General features: G+C 37.0%; 1 protein-coding gene across 1 annotated transcript; it reads left to right on the forward strand.

Annotated features, from left to right (window-relative positions):
- Positions 1–425: 425 nt before the first annotated feature.
- Positions 426–6,635, forward strand: LOC135693892 (MORN repeat-containing protein 5). The gene is made up of 6 exons (XM_065212472.2): positions 426–591; positions 1,299–1,373; positions 1,519–1,597; positions 2,948–3,059; positions 4,322–4,453; positions 5,870–6,635. Exons 1-6 carry the CDS (start codon positions 545–547, stop codon positions 5,950–5,952), a joined length of 528 nt encoding a protein of 175 aa, XP_065068544.2. The 5' UTR covers positions 426–544; the 3' UTR covers positions 5,953–6,635.
- Positions 6,636–18,110: the final 11,475 nt, after the last annotated feature.

An 18,110-nucleotide genomic window follows, 5' to 3' on the forward strand; every position in this document is an offset into this window, starting at 1 on the left:
GTTGAGGGATGCACAAACTCTAATAATTCTGGAAATAGCAGGGCAACAGTCTCATGTTCAAGTAGTTTGAAGTAGGAAAGGTTTAAGCTCTGGCTAATGAAGGCCTTTCAATAAAAAACAATCAAACATTTCGATCATATCAACCTATAATGACTATTGTTTTCTTCCCAAAGCATACTGAAAACATAGTGGCATATTTTTCCAAAGATAATTTCTCCCTGGCTATGATACAAGGACAATTTGTGTGGTTTTGACTTTTTTTAATGGGTTATTTTATTACAAATCTAATTTTGCTACACCAAACCAGCACCCTCTGAATGTGTAAACTGGCTACGCTTCTTATCGAATGTCTATTGTAAATTGCGGACCATAAATAAAACATAGTCTCATTTTCAGACAAAGACTTTACGTACTAAACTCTTATAAGAGGTTGCTGTTGTCGTTATGGAAACTGGTTAGTTTCCTGCCTGCCGCCTGATAAATTTTGTTTTAGAGATATTAAATATGTAAAACGATACCTATAAATGCTTGTGAATATTCAAAGATGGAGTATACTGGAAGCAAATACGATGGAGATTACAAAAATGGAAGGTATAGTACATACTAGACCCGGATACTAAAATTTGGCTGGTAATGCAGCAGCACAAGGCGAAGGAACTCAGTCACATAAACGCAACTTGTAAATCTGTTTGAATATATTCATCTTGGTTAGGAAAGGTTCTCCGGTTTTCAGCAGACTTGAGTGAATCTTTAAGAAGCCTGCCTTGTAGACTGGCATGTTGTGTCATTTAAGATATATTTTTCTTTAGGGTTATTTAAAAAAAACTTTACCAAATCTGTTTTTCTCTCTCAAACACATCTCATATTTGTCTTCTGTAAAATTTAGATCAAAAATCTATTGATATTTTTTCGACAAAATAAAATTTTTACATCATTTTAATTGTAACTTTGCTTTACTGGGAACCAGAACACTGTGAAGTCCACTAGATACCACTATTGTGCAGCGATATCATTATTTTATAGTGGGCAAATAGTTTCAAATTAAATTGTTTAACTATGTATTCAGATTAGGTCCAAATTCTGCTGAACGTCTCAAATATCATTTTTCATGGCTACTGAACCCCTGATTCATTTATCTTTCACTCTTTGCTGATCAGAAATTTGTGTGTTAGTTAAAATGATTTAAAATGGCAGTCTGTATGTGAGTGCATCGATTTTCACATTAAGGCTTCTGTTCTATCAGTTAATTGCTGATTCTTAGAAATTAACATTTTAAATATTTTAATTTTAATTTCTAGAATGGAAGGAAAAGGAGAATACACATTCCCAGCTTCTTTACAGACAAAATATGTGGGTGAAATGAATGATGGAATGTAAGAATCTAGCTTCTATCTAAACTTCATAAATAAAGATGATATTTTACAACAAAAGTTCTATAAAGATGTAGATAAACAATGCAAATCAATGATTGGTTTTCTCGTTTCTCGTAACAATTCAGAGCTTCTTTTTTTGCATCAGGTTTCATGGGAAAGGCACACTTTATTTTCAAGATGGTAGTAAATTTGTTGGTGAATGGGAAAAGGGAGTAAATGTTACAGTAAGTACACACTTTTTCATAAGAACACTTGGCTACAGTTTCAGCCTGGCATTTCTTATTTTTTCTCATCATTTCAGCCTGACTTGTTACTTATTTTGTTTTTTATTTTTGTAATCAAATTTCCAGTGCATAGTAGTTTCTGGACATGTCCTTTATAAAGTGATTAAAGACTGTCTGAGATGTTGCCTTTGAATCCACAGTTTTATTTTCGGCAAAGGAAATATATTTGACATAAGAACATTTATTTTGGTAAGGTTGTTACTGTAGCTTTGTTTGAAATGCAATTTTGCTCAGTATTTTATGTGGTCCTGTTGTTTTTCTTTCATTTGTAAATTTTTGCTGTTAAATTTTTTCTTGAGTTTTGTTGAATTTCAACCTGCCTTGCTTCTTTTATTGTTCTTATTTTTGGATACATCTTAGTCTGGTGTTTCCTAGAAATGTTGTTCTTATAAAAAGCCTAATTATATAATTGATCTTTACATGCTGGTATAATTTCAAACTATTAAAACAGGGGAAATGGAATAAAATTTGAAATTGTCAGTTAATTGCTCAGTAATGTCAATAAAGCTTAAAGTACTAATTAAAATGTCAGATATGATCTTTTGAATTATTTGCCTGCTTTTCTCAATTTTTTGCAATATTTGACCTTTTTCTGGATGTTAGCTGGTCATTGATCTTTTTATAGAGTTAAAAATGATCCTGTGCATTGATAATGCTCAAAACTAGTTAGGGCTTTTTGTTTTGTTATATTCTTTGATCTCTAAAAAAATTAAAATGCCTTAGCCAAGTACTGCTAAATTTGGCTTCAAGATACAAGTCAACAAAGTAAAAAGGGTGAAATGTTTGAGGGCAACATAGTTTTGGTCTTTTCATGCCATCAGGTTGAAATTTTCAGAAAAGTTGTTAAACAGGGTTGTAGCCTCTTCCTGGAATAAGTTGTCAACCAAAATATAGCTTCAGATTTTCTAAACATAAGCTATCAAACAATCTTTTGGTAGTACAAAACTTGAAAATGGCTTGAAAAAAGCAAACATTTGAGTAAACTAAAGCTTTTTGTCTGACACTCTTCAGAGTTTAAAACCTCATAGATCGAAAACTCTACACTAGGAAATATATATATATACCTAGTTGTGGATCAAAATGGGCCAATCAGAAGTGCAAGCACATGACTGTTGAGGTTGACCAATCGGTGTTGCTTACCTTTTGAGAATGTTACAAATGGAGCCCTATGGTGAAAATGGACTCCTTTTGTCTACACAATAGCGGTCTACGCTTAAGCTATCAATAAAATAAAATGCACCAGGCCTATGAATAAATATTTTGTAATTATTTAGTTCTTCTTCCAAACAGGGACAATACATATTTGCAGATGGTCTTAAATATGAGCCAGAAGACTGGGAATACTGTGATGGGTTTGATCGAAGATTCTTCACAGAAATTTGCAATGGATTGAAGCCAGCTGGTGAGTTTTGCAGAGCCTTTTGCTCAGCCTTATATTGTTTTGGCTAGGATATAAATCTGTCTCCACAACCATTAAATGTAATGTTTGAGTATGTTATAAGGTAGAAATATTTAAATATTGATCATTATTTATTTTAACTATTTATTAGTAGATCCGGTTTATGAAAATGGATCTACCCCTAGGCCCACTAGAATTGTTCAAGTCTCACTCCTTGAACAACTCTCTCTTTGTTGTGACCTATGCCACGGTGTGAACAAGTCTAATCTTCCATGTGAAGCACAGCAGTATCCAAAGGAAAGTGAGGCATACCCCCAACTGGACCTAGAGATATGGATTTAGACTTTACAGATATTTTTGTGTTGCTAATAGGTTTTTTGAAGCATTTTACTGTAAACATTTTTAGGTAAATGTGTGAAATCTATTTTATGATCATAATCCAAAACAAAAAAGAAATCTCCTTAAAAACCTTGCTGACCTTTACAGACTATAAATCCTAACATTTCACTAGAAGTCCTTGTAAAATCCCTGAAAAAAAGGTAGAGAAACCTGTTTACCCTGTCTGTGCATTTGTAAACGCTATTAAATGTATTGTACATCTTTGCACAAAGAGCCTATTTTTTTTAAAGTCAGCATTTCCTTCAATTTTTGTTAATGTCATGTATAGGAATTGTGGGCTACATCTGGTAAAATCAAGTTATCATGTCAAAATAGTCGGTAGAAATGCCGTAAAAGTCAAGAACTTCACATGCATTGTTTTTTCAAGTTCCTTAAAGAAATATAGCATCTTAAAATTTGCTATTTTGTGCCTAAACATATTCTTAGTATACATTCTTCGCATATACATAAACACACAATGGGAAAATCAGGGTGAATCTTGTTAGGAGATCAAAAAAAGAAGGTCTGAAGCTCTCCGTTTAAAAATAAGGCTGCCTTTAGCTGTTGCTGTAGAGAAAAACGCAGATAAATGCTTTTTATAACTTTTGGGCGTGGCTTTGAATTTTAGCAGTTTTGAACCTCAATATTCCAAAAACTATATTCCTTTAAAAAATTGTGTGTTTAAAAAGTCTATTTTGGTCAAAGAATACGTCAAAGAATAGAAATCATCTTTTTCCTGATGTTGCCGAAAATACATTTTAATGAATTCCTATAAAACTGCTAAGCTGTGTAGATCAGTGCGGAGTTAATTCGTTGATGTCTTTAAGCTACTTTTTTACCTTGACAACTTCTTCTTGTTTGCTTAAACGAAGACATCCTTTTCGAAGGGCGTTCACAGCTGACCAATAGGATACCACCGAGAGAAATTCCAGAGGGTTGTTATGACTGTGGTGATGGTTTCTACAATCCAAACACGCGAATAGTCAATGATTATGATGGAAAATTCCTAAGGAATTCAGGTGAGTAATGGTTTTCCTCATCATTCTCCTTTATTATGAATTCAAGTAAAGATTCCTCACCGCATGCATAATTACTTTTAGAATGATTTTCGTAGATTGTTTCGCTTCTTAAATATTTGCCTTCAAACCTTTTAACCGAATCTATTACGACGAATGATTTATAACAATTTATCATTCACTGCTACTATTTATGACCTTCTGTTCAATCTGTACTGTGTTTTAATATACTATTCATAAAATATTAAATGATGATTGCATTAACTGTGAAACTCGAAGTTCCAACTTAGAGCCGTCGCCGTCCCAGTCAGTAGCGTAGATAGAGGGGAGCCAGAGAGGGCGAAACCCCTCCCTCCCTGAAATGGGAAAATTTCTAGTCTTGTTGAAAATATAACATACTTGTCTTTTTTATCTTACATTTGTTACATTTGCGAGGAAAGGTTTTAAAGGTAAATATAACGATTCCTGCCGTTGTTCTGAATCATGTATAAAATCGAATACCATTGAGTAGATTTTCGAGATACGTAAAAGCGAATGTCCAATATATATTTGTATACGTCAGCAAACATTTCAGAATGTTAGTGGTGACCGCTCTCCTTGCTTATAGGACCAAATATACAATTCTCTGCCATAGTAAGCGTACCCACAAGAACGAGTTAATATAAGCATATGATATAAGATACTTTGCACATCATAGATCGCTGTTAGTTTTGTTCGCTACGCTTGTGTAATCGAATTGAAGGTCCGATTGGGCCAGTGGCACTGTTACACTGAAATAACTACAGTTCTTCATATCTCAAAACAGTGCTGTTTGATTTATATATGATTTATTTTTAGTAGAAAAAAATGTAAATGCAAGCATATTTATCCCACCTCTCAGCCCATAATCTGGCAGGTGGTATGAAATCGTCGAATTTTTACATGCAGATTCTATGCCACCTTCCAGCTGTATATGGAGAAAATCATCCCACCTTCCAGCCTGTGTGCTGACAAGTGGGACAAAATTTGATCGCGTTTATATGAACATTTTATCCAATCTTCCAGCTTCATTCCTCCTTCAAGCGTTTTTATGGAAGAGAATCATCCCACCTCAGTGAGATCCCACACCTCTCATGCAGCAAAACGAAAAACACAAAGGATTCTACAAAAAAGTGGGATCTCACTTCTCAGCTCACAGGCTGGAAGGTGGGATGATTTTCTTCATATAAACAGGCCCTAGAACAGAATGAAAAGAAACTTGACCGGCTGTGCATTTCTTAATCTTTACGTTGTTGGCAAAATATTGGAGCTATAGCACCCCCCCCCCCTGTTCCGTTGTGATTGAAAGGATAATATTTAGGCTTGTATTTATAGAAATAATGGATTCATCTGTTCAGTCTATTGCATCTTTTTCAAATGTCACCTCGATTTTATCTTTAGACGATGATGAACATGACTGGATTGTCAAGAACTGTCGCAGAGGCTGGGATGAAAATGTCGGATATCAGCCTGATATCAAATGAAGATTGACAATGCCTTTTTTATGATAGTCATTAGATTGTTTAAATGTTTATGTATCATAATTAAATATCATTTAATAACGTTTATGTATATTTTAAGTTTCATTAGGATACTGAGCTTCTATTTTTGTTTCAATTTCTTCAACCCTGCACTTTTTGAAGCCGTTTTCCGAAAGAACTGTGAAAGAAGGGGCAATTGAGAAATTCCTGAAATATATCGCTTGCCTAAGTTATACCACATACTTCCTTTAGTTATAGTAATTTGAGAAGCTATTGCCTCTTTGCCATTTTGGAATTTTAGAGCTGAAGAACACCTCTATAATAATAAACTGTCCCAGTCCACTTGAGATAGCCTGTCCTAAATCTATATCCTTACCGTCTACATTTTACAAGGTGAATCTATCCATTGTAAAATAAGAACTATTTTACCCTAAAGTTGTTTTCGCATCTTATAACATAAGTAAGGTAAAGAGGGACTTTTTTATTCGATTACTGCAATGGTAGCCAGCTACATCCATTTCAGAATCTGTCTCACCTGAAGAGAAAGTCTTTGTTTCTTTTTTAAACCAGTTTGCATTATTTTGATTAAAATATAGGTGCATAGAAACGTTACATTATACAAGTGTTAAAATATTATTTTGACGTGGGCACTTTCTGGAATTCTAAAAGATGTATCTTAAAAATTGTTCCTCTATTTCTCTTCTTGTTTTTCCCTTTTATTGTGAAATTGTCTGATGGTCCTCAGCAGTCTGTATAAATGCAGAAAAAGCTACAAACAAGAAATTCAAGATGCCATAAAAAATGCTAGATCGACCGCAATATTTAAAAGAAAGATCAAACAATGGAATGGAGACAAATGTAACTGTCAACTATGCAAATAACCAATATGTGGGTATGGTGAGATCCTAAAAAAGTTGATTAAAAAAAGTTTTATTATTTCTCTCTTTTGGTTATATTCTAATTTTGTAATTTTGTAGAAATATAAATAGCTGGTATGAATTAGCTTTTTAAGCTATGTATGGCACCAACTGTAAATAATTTTATAATAATAAAAATTCATAATCAGTGAATAAAATATTAGACATTGTACAATTGTCTTAACGTGTTTTCGTAGTTGTTTGTTTTTTTGAACGACTTTGAAAATGTCTAAGTGTTTGCTTTACTAGAAATGTTACCCTACCATACTTAATTTCTTCATTTGGAGTGGAAAGAGCTTTTAGGTGTTACTTTGTAAAATTAATCTTAGGCTACAGCATATGGCTACAGACTTTCTGCAAGATAAATCGATAAATAAAGAGAACAGACTTTCGCAAGAAAAGAATGTCATCACCAGAATTTAATGGCATCACCAGAATTTAATGGCATCAACAGAATCAAACGCCATAAGGAAGTTGCTATATACATAAGTCATTTTAGTAAATTTCTTGATAATTAATTACTTTTGAAATTGTAGCATGAATGGAAGAAGTGAATTCCTTAAAAATCTGTTTCACTACTTCTTTAGCTATGTATGCAGTTTTTAGAGGATAAATAACAAACGCATGAAGCTGGTAAACAATCAAAATTTTAAACGTTGAAAACAACTGTATCCCTTGCTGGGTAAGCGTCACATATCAATGTTGATAATATTTATCAGATAATGCTGCTCCTTACTGAGTACGCATTTTTTAAAAGAACAATGCTTATACGAGCAAAACTTATATGAACACAAATCTAGAAAAAAAGTGAAAGTTGTAAACGTCTTTAAAAAAGAAAAGCTTGAGTTTGTTTGACCAATACTATGCACATTCCATATCTTGTAGAGGTACAAATATTGCAGTAAGTGAATGGAAATGATGTTTTCAACTAACTGCCCATTGTTTTCCTTTTGAAATTTTTGTCTTAGGTAATGCATTATTTCTACTCCAATCATATTTCACCTACAGCTATGAAAATCATGACATTTTCCTTCCCTTTTTTAACATTATTTTTTTTCTTTGTTTAAAAAATTGAAATTAAATTTTGTCATATCAATACAGGGCCGGCAAAAATAGGGGGCAGGGGGCATGGCTCCCCACTTTTCTGCAGAGCTAAAGAAGAATTTTAAACAAAAGTGGAAATAAATGTAGTATATATTCTGTAAGTAACTTTGCCTTTTATTCTCTTAAATGTGTCCTTAGCTTTACTTTGGTTGCTATGTCTTTACCATAGAAGACATACATAAAAATTAATATGGGGATTAGATCTAAGAAATTGGTCATTGTCTAAGTTTTACAACGAGTAACAGCTTGGCTTAGCAAATAGATCGAGAAACCTAGTCCAGAATAACTTGATGCCAGCATAAATTGACGGAGTCTATTGCCTAAACTTGGCACACAATGTCTATTTGTTAGCAAAAACTTTCTCAGAAATATTACAGGAAGAGAGAAAGCAGCTGTTGAAGGACAAGAAACAGCTGGAAAGAACTTTTTTGAGGATATGAAAAATAAAGTATGGGCAGATTTGTTCTTGAAAAGTATCATCAAGAAAACTTCAGAGTTTGATCGTTTGAATAATCCATTCCTACTAAGAAAGAGAAAATATTGACGCAATTATAAATTCAATTTTAACTCATTTTGGCAAGCCCAGTTTGAAGGTTTGTTAAAGCACTTAATTTCTGAAAAAGTTATGATCAGACGTTGCAAAGTTATATCTTAACTGTACAAAATTGCTTGACTTTTTTTTTCTAGTTGATAGTTCTTATGTTGATATTTCAACATTTATGTTTTTATCCGTGTTTCATTTATTTTTCTCCCCCATCTTATTTCGGGTATTTTTAAAAGCTAAAAAAGGGTTTCATTATGAGCTATATGATAATTGTTATTCTAAAACTTTGCAAAACTTTTCTATCTCAAGTCAACATCACAATAGACGCGACTATGCGACACCTTCAGTCAAAATTCATTTTAGATACAGTTTCTGGCCATCCCTAAGACACCATAATTCTAAAAATTTTCTTGACGCCAACCATGGTGGAGGCCTTTTCTAAGCCTTTCAAGACTTTGATATTTGGCCCCCCCCCCCCCCCACTTTCAAATACGTTTCGCCGGCCCTGAAATACTTTTCTTGTAAAACACGAAATGACATGTGTTTGTATCTTATCATCTACAAATCTCAGTGGGCTGTAAAATGTTTTGGAATAATCATAGTGTTCTAGGCAACATTGAATGAACATTTATTAATCAATGCCTGCTTCCTAATGTTTAAAAATATAGCTGTGCATAATTCATATACCTTTCAGTTTCTAATTATACCATTGTGTTATATATAATAAATGTAAGTATTTTATAAACAACCAGAGTAAATGTATAGTTGCATCTTTTTAAAGTACTCGTGTGTCTTCTTCTTCTTGTTTCACCCCCCTTCTAGATCACCCTGCTTCTATCTAGTCTTAGTATCAGCTTCTCTGATCCTGTCTCTTCACCTTCGAAATGCTGGCACCTTTTTCACCTCATACCTTATTTGGTTAAACATTGTCCGTTTCTGGCGTTTGAGCGTTTTTTATAAAGCTTTGAAACTTCTTCTCATCATTATGTCAAAATCAAACCAAACTAAACTATGGTGCAGAACTAAAAAGAAAAGCATAAAAAGATTGCCTAGGATCATCAATCGATGTTGTAAATTTTTAGATGCATTTTCTGGCCAAGAAAAATCTTAATATTTTGCCTCCAGCCCCCACTTTCGTTTCACCAGCCCTGCCTCTGGAGCTTGCATTAAGTACCAAAAAATCCAGTTGCAAAAGTTTAGTTGGATTAACTTTCGGTGGAAAAAATTTCCGTCATATTTTTCAAAATCCCGTGTAAATTTCGGTGAGAACATGAAAAAGTTTGGTGGAAGGAAAATATTTTGGTGAGTAAAGAAATAAAACACTTTCTGTCAGTTATTTCTATTTTCAACATAAAAATTATCTGGAACGTAGTCATAAAAGTTACGAAAATCGAATATTTGATGTCAGCCCAATCAATAGAACTGAATAGTAAGCAAAAATCTCTTATTCATTTCATTTTTTATAGTCCATGGAGAAAAATTAATTGGAAGCGTTTACAGCTGGCAATGGTTTCGATCTCCAATCACAATGAGGGGATTATAAATTCTGATCTATTGTGAGTTAATCATTTATGCGTAGATATCGAGTAGAATTTTTCAATTTTAGCCATATATCTTAAAAGACATTATGAAATGCTTCTAAATGTGCAAAATCAGTTGATTGTGCTACGAATCAGCTGAGCTATGACCACACCTTTGAATCAAATTGAATGAATATGAATCAAATTTCTTTCCTCTTGGTAAGGCCAAATTAGAAATCTTTGTCGTGAAAGTGTACCCCGAAGGTATTTTATAGGCCTAAAGATACGGGGAGGGACGCATTGTGCTGAAGAATAATTACAAGCAACGAGTGTGGTTAGGGGCGGTCTGGCCCGGGTGGCAAAGTGGCGATCGGTCTGGCCCTGTGTACAAAAAATTTACGGGCCTTTCCACGCTGGCGAAAATTTTTTAACTTCATGTCAAATACTTAATGCCCTATACTGATTATATTGCGATTAAAGTCCCAATACATGCGCTTCAAACCACCCAAACCCTGGTTCCCGTTATTTCAGCCATGTGTTCAATCTTACGTATACCCTGGGTCCCAGAGCCACAAAATTTCGAGCGCGTAAAAAGAATGCCAAGCAGAGAAGCGAATGAGCGTACTCTTATCTTCTATTTCCGCTCTCTAATTTATGTGGCTCTGATGCCCAGGGCATCTGACTGTCAGAGACAGTGCTGTGGGAACGAAATTCATATTGGGGGGGGGGGGCGGCTTAGTACACTGTTATACAGGACATAAGGCTTAGGCTTCAATTATTGGGAGGGTGCTTCAGTAAATGAAAATAACGTAAAATTCAAAACAGCTAATTCAGTAGAGAGATGAAAAGGGGTCGTCACTATCATCTGGTTTTAGAGATCTGTATCAGAATTTAACAATGCTAAGAAGATTTGTTGAGGAAGCAAAAGAGCAATAAGAGCCTTTTATCAAGATTTCAAGTTCATAGAATGTCAGAATTGCTGGCATTTGCAAATTGCTACCAGCAGCTTATCGATCAAGTGAAAACAACAACTGGTGGAAATAGAGATCCTGAAAACAGATGATCTCAAGGAACAAGCTCTTAGAGAAGAAACATATGGAGAGGAAAACTGTGACTTTAAAGGTGGGGATTCACAAAGAGAGAAAGGACCCCAAAGTGGACATCGACACCCTTTATGAAAAAGGTAAAAGTTTACCAACTGTGCATACCCTGCGCATTCAAAACTTTGTACCGACGCTCATTTTTATTTTTTCGACCGCTACATTACAGAGGTTGTTGGGTCGGTTTGAAGAAAGGTGATCTATTAACTAAAAAGTTTTATTAGGCTCTTTATCTTTATTTTAGTTACGTTAAGTGAGCTTCTCCTAGATGCCCAGAGCATCATAGGGCAACTGATAAATTATTACTGAATGTTTTATCTTCGACAAGATCAAATTACGAAATTTACAGCAATGCTGACATTTACAGGAGATGTTTTGTTTTTGGTTGTGGGAATTTCGCTTTATTTTAAGTTTTGATAAGAGCGTTTTTCCGATGGTTATACGATAATTACAAAACATGAACTCTTTCACATTTTTTTGAACAAAGCAGAAATCTGGGATAGCCGCAAAAAGACATTTTCACAAATCCCAAAATTCAATACAGCACATTTTGGAAATCACTACTGTGCGTTTTTAAATTAACACTGAACAAAGTGTGTAATACTGCACACTAAAATAGGCCCTGGAAAGAGCATTATCATTCAAGAAAGGAACATGCACAAATTACACAACAAAATATAGGCAACATTGGAAAAATCCTCTTCCCCCTAAATTATCATCTAATTTGCATCATTTATTGATCATTATGACCGTAAACATTTGTATGAACCCCCTCCCTCCATCTTTGATTAGGTAATACGTGAACGTTCCCATCTGTCAACGCATCGATAATCTTATCCAGATACAACCATTCTGAATGGAAAGAACATAGGATTGTACTCAGTTAATGCTTCAAAAGTGAGAACCCTCTCAGCTATTCAATATCAGGCATTTTAAATAATTCGCATTAGTCATAAGTGAAGAAACTATTTTGCGTTAGTCATAAGTCGTTGTTAATCCCAAGTCTTGCGCGTTTTTGAAGATTTCGGAAAACCATTCAATAGATTATACAATTACGAGGAATTTGCAAAAACTGGTGAAAATTTGATACATCATTGATATAGTTTTTCTCAATTTAATGGTGAAGCTAAACTAAACTGTAAAATCTATGACGCCGAAACCATAACCACGGCGAACTTTTTATGCAAACGTTCTTTCGAAGGGTCAATTGATGGTTGTAATCCATTTTAGTTCTGTGCGAATATTGATAATTGCCTTTCGAAAGTTCTTTGTAAAAGATAACTCGAAGCAAGGGCGTACCGGGAAATTTCGCAGTGTCCTGATGGGCCGAGGAGCTATGAGTGGAGAAAAACAGTAGATCATTTTTCGCAGGTAGAAAGGCCAAAATTTGGTGTATCCTGCAGAGCAGTGAGAGATCGCTTCCAGAATATTTTCACCAACAAAAAGTCCAAATATAAAAGAGAAGAAAGTGCAAATGGAATTAATCCTGAGCACACAGAAAAACATGTTCTCCATGCAAGATAAGGGAACTTTTTGATGCAGCAATAGCTTATCAGGAAGCAGCATCCCAGCAAGTTAAAGAAAAACAAACAGCAGAAATGGAAATAGCTGAAGAAATAAGAAGGAAATCAGTAGAAACAATTGGAGAGAGCAGGAAGAGAAATGAAGGGAAAATTCAAAGATGTAAGTGAAAAGAAACGTAACGATCGGCAGAAAACCTTTCAAAATTATTCAAGAAAGAATCAGAGTTGGCAGTTGACTCAATCCGGGCGGACTCACAATTGCGTTCGGAAACCAAGTTTACCCTGGGTTAACTCAACACAAGTTGAACCCGGATAGCTTTTTGTAGTGAAACCAGGCTTTCGATTAGAAATAATTTCACTTGCTTTCATTATTAAGCGTCGGACGAAGAGTTCAAGTGAATTTTGTTCCAATTTTTCGAGCTATTTTGAACATTATTTCTTCCTTGTACTCATATTGTAGTTTTCTAAATGTATTATCAGTCATTCTATCAGTTCAATTTTGCATAGACAGAATATGCTCGATGCATTCTTTAAAAAGCGTTCAGATTTGTAAGAGTTATTAGATTTGAAAGACTAAATACTGAAGCAACGAACATCGTAGAGGAATCAGTTTTGTTGATTTTCTTGATTACTTAGAAAAAACATGAATCAAAAACTATGGACGAAAATTTTCATAAAAAGAAGCATAAATAAAAGATATTACTGGGAATTCTGAGCCTGGAGAAAACCCGAACTAGGCGGGCTTAAGAAGGTACCTTTCAGAATAGTTTTAATGTTCACAACTTAAAAGAGGGGTTCAGAGAGATGGTGACACGGGGGGGCTGGGGGCCTTGAAATCTTTAAATTATAGGTGATATCATTTATGTCTGACCCTGTTATGAATGTCAAATGTCTTGTCTACACTATACTATCGAGCCTTGTTTTACCCGGGCGGCCAATGATAATAATAATACAAATGATTTTAACCGAGCGGCCAAGGTTGACTCGGCCAAGGTTGACTCGGCCAAGGTTGACTCGGCCAAGGTTGACTCGGCCAAGGTTGACTCGGCCAAGGTTGACTCGGCCAAGGTTGACTCGGCCAAGGTTGATTCGGCCAAGGTTGACTCGGCCAAGGCTGACTCGGCCAAGGCTGACTCGGCCAAGGCTGACTCGGCCAAGGCTGACTCGGCCCGGGCTGACTCGGCCCGGGCTGACTCGGCCCGGGCTGACTCGGCCCGGGCTGACTCGGCCCGGGCTGACTCGGCCCGGGCTGACTCGGCCCGGGCTGACTCGGCCCGGGCTGACTCGGCCCGGGCTGACTCGGCCCGGGCTGACTCGGCCCGGGCTGACTCGGCCCGGGCTGACTCGGCCCGGGCTGACTCGGCCCGGGCTGACTCGGCCCGGGCTGACTCGGCCCGGGCTGACTCGGCCCGGGCTGACTCGGCCCGGGCTGACTCGGCCCGGGCTGACTCGGCCCGGGCTGACTCGGCCCGGGCTGACTCGGCCCGGGCTGACTCGGCCCGGGCTGACTCGGCCCGGGCTGACTCGGCCCGGGCTGACTCGGCCCGGGCTGACTCGGCCCGGGCTGACTCGGCCCGGGCTGACTCGGCCCGGGCTGACTCGGCCCGGGCTGACTCGGCCCGGGCTGACTCGGCCCGGGCTGACTCGGCCCGGGCTGACTCGGCCCGGGCTGACTCGGCCCGGGCTGACTCGGCCCGGGCTGACTCGGCCCGGGCTGACTCGGCCCGGGCTGACTCGGCCCGGGCTGACTCGGCCCGGGCTGACTCGGCCCGGGCTGACTCGGCCCGGGCTGACTCGGCCCGGGCTGACTCGGCCCGGGCTGACTCGGCCCGGGCTGACTCGGCCCGGGCTGACTCGGCCCGGGCTGACTCGGCCCGGGCTGACTCGGCCCGGGCTGACTCGGCCCGGGCTGACTCGGCCCGGGCTGACTCGGCCCGGGCTGACTCGGCCCGGGCTGACTCGGCGGGCATTTGGTTTGGAATAATGTTTTGTAAACGCGAAAGAGGGTTGAGCCCGGTCAACTTTTCTACTGCGCATGCGGAATAAGGTGTCGAATTGAAAAAAGCGCCAATTTTTTCAGCATTTTTACGCAAAGCTTGTGCTTTCTTTTAGACTTGAAGGTTAAGGTAAACGATTTCTGGACGAAACCATTCTTCGATTTCTACATTCTAGAGCCGAACTTTTAAGGCACACAATTATAACAATGTTTGAAACTAGCAGAAGTTTTGAAAATGCGAAAAATTCCACGTAAACGGAAGTTTCTATATTTTCTTTATCAAAACTACTATTGGGGGTCCGAAAATCTTTTGACCTGTTAAGCCGATTATCGTTGCTTTGCGGTTGTGTTCGCATTCTCATTTACAATATCGCATGGCACATCCATGTATCCAATGTATGACTATGTTCATTCAAACAGGCTTATTTATCTTGAAGCTTTAAGTAACTTGACCCGGATTTCACTGTGGTTTACATGTGTACCTTGCAAGTACGATCAGTAAAATTCCGTTTTCTACGGACTTACAACTCCTCTACATACAGGTACGAAAAAGCTATTTTGTACCTAAGGAACTAATCGAATTGCTCAAAAATTTGCACACGGTCAGGACAGATGTCGGGTAAGCAAAGTGTCTCAAATTTGTGTAGCTGGGAATCAGTTTACTGCAAACTATGTCATAATTCAATTAAACTAGAAATTATACTTGAAAAATTTAACTAATTAATAATCGACGTTTTGAGCATATCCCGTTATCAAATTAGTTTATTTATGTCATAATTCATTCTTAGAATCTCATGCAATGTATGACGGAATGGGGAATTATGTTGCAAGCAAAACAGGGGCTTGTCCCCAGGGATGGCGCCAGAAAAGAAATTTTTGGGGTGGGGTCAGAGTGCCGACAGTGAGTGAACCACCAGCAAAGATCCAATATAACACTATTTCCGCTGTGGTAATTCCAGTTCAAAAAATGAAAAAAAATGAAAAAGAAATCAAAAAATGAAAAAAAAAATAAAAAAATTAAGAAGTGGAAGTCATGAAAGGTGGTTTGCAATTTTTGAAAGTTAGACTAAAGCCCAAAGCCTAAAGCCATTTTCAGTTAGCGCGACACTATCTTCTAAGATTTTACAGAGAAAGCAACTTCTCTTTCCAGCGTAGGAAAGGAGATTATTTTCGATTAAACACGCCTTCTTCTGAAATTTAGCAAAATAATGACTTCATTCTCATCAAACGGTAATTTATGAATTTTTTGAAAGTTTTAAAGCGTCTCTTTGAAAAAATAAAGAGGACTTTAGCTCCTACTAGCCTAGTATGATGCCCGTACAATTATGCGTAATTATGGTCAGGCATTGAACATATGCTTATAAAACTATTGACTTTTCAGAAAGATATCTGACAACATCATTTGGAAAAATGGGTTCTAAAGGGTCCTCATGCCGCCTGTTTGTGCAAATTGATAATTTTGCAGATTGATGGGCTTCTTCTGTATGAGAAAGACACAGATTTTATTCAGTAACGAAAATTAACTAAGTTTGAGGAAAGATTGGAATACTTTAACAAGTTATTTTCAAAACATACGGCTTAATATTCCATTAATACTTGTAGGAGTTTCATATTTTCCAGGCTCTTTCTGTATAATTCTAGGTTTGAGGTGTTTCTGCCAAGTTCCAAACAAGGAGAAAGGGGGGGGGGGGGTACGGCTGGTCATTAGTCAGGGGATAAAAAGCCGCGTTTGTCACTAGACACGACTTTTGAATAAAGTTGGACAAAATTTCTTTTTAGTACAAAACGCAGGAGTTTTAGCGCTTCAAATACAAAATCAAGATGCCTTTGAGTTCTTAGTTGAAATGCAAAATTAAATAGCCTGTCACAGGACGTTTAAAAATTGTTATCCTTTATCAATCCTAGAGCAGACTTGACTATTAAGGGATATTTGATGGTCCAAGGAAAGAGCCAGGGCCTATTTTAAGAAATTTTCAATACTGCACATTTTTCAGAAATTTTCAATACTGCACATTTATAATCATATTTTTTATAGGAAATTTTTTTGTTGCAATCAGTGGAAATCCCTGCAAACCCCAGGTATCTTAGCCATGCAAGTGTAGCGAGGAAATTGCCCGAATTTTGAACACGTGTATAGGCCATGACGGAGAAATCACAAACAGATAGACGATAATATACACAATCAATAATAGCATTTCAAAACAGCAACAAAACAAACAGAAGCTACAAAACCTGAATAGAAACAAAATCATTTATCTCTTGTAAACGGAGTCACTATCTCATGTTTTGTCTCGACAGTAAAACAGAAAGTTTTAATAGGCTCTTTATCTTTCTTTTAGTTAAGTTAAGCGAGCTTCTGCTAGATGCCCAGAGCATCATAGGGCACCTGATAAATTATTACTGAATGTTTTATCTTCATACATCGGAAAGATGTTTTATGTTTCATCGGAAATATCAAATTACGAAATTTACAGCAATGCTGACATTTACAGGAGATGTTTTGTTTTTGGTTCAGGGAATTTCGATTTGTTTTAAGTTTTGATAATAGATTCTTTTCGATGGTTATACGATAATTACAATACATGAACTCTATGACCCCGTTTACACTAGCACGGATCCAAATGGATCCGTACCCAAACTAGCACAGATAGGCCTCCCGTTTACACTAGACCTGTGGATCCGTACCCATTTGGGTCTGCTATCTGGACCCATTTGGGATCGCTTTCCAAGGTGTACTCATTTGGATTCGTGCTCGTTTAGGTCTAGTGTAAGACCCCGTTTACACTAGCACGGATCCAAATGGATCCGTACCCATTTGGATCCGTTCTAGTGTAAACGGGGTCTATATCCAAGTGACGAGGAAAATTCACATTTTGTGAACAAAGCAGGAATCTGGGAAGTCCCAAAATTCAATACTGCACATTTTGGAAATCAATACTGTACGTTTTTAAATTAATACTGAATAAAGTGTGTAATACTACACACTAAAAAAAGCCCTGGAAAGAGCATTATCATTCAAGAAAGGAACACGCACAAATTACATAACATAATATAGGCAACATTGGAATAATCCTCCTCCCCCTAAATTATCATCTAATTTGCATCATTTATTAATCATTATGACCGTAAAAATTTGTGTGATCTGCGCAGCTGTTTCTAAATTCCGAAATTTCCAAGCTGTGTTTTGTCGTTCTAACTGTGATAAAATTTAGATCTTACTTCAATCTCTTACTCAAAATGCACTCTTGATAGCTAGGTGATTTAGAAAGTAAAGAATATTTTTCTTTGATAGAAAAGACAGGCCTTAGAAATGCTTTCTTTTCGGAAACAAATGTTTATAGCCAACACCAGAAAAAATAGAGGCATATTTTTTGACTTTGAAAAACAGCCTGAGTCTGAAGGCCTAACATACTAAATGACCCGCTCTCGTAAAAATGATGTTCAGGCATGACACACC

This window comes from Rhopilema esculentum, chromosome 11, assembly GCF_057945365.1.
Source record: "Rhopilema esculentum isolate cy_ngs chromosome 11, ASM5794536v1, whole genome shotgun sequence".
Lineage (NCBI taxonomy): Eukaryota > Metazoa > Cnidaria > Scyphozoa > Rhizostomeae > Rhizostomatidae > Rhopilema > Rhopilema esculentum.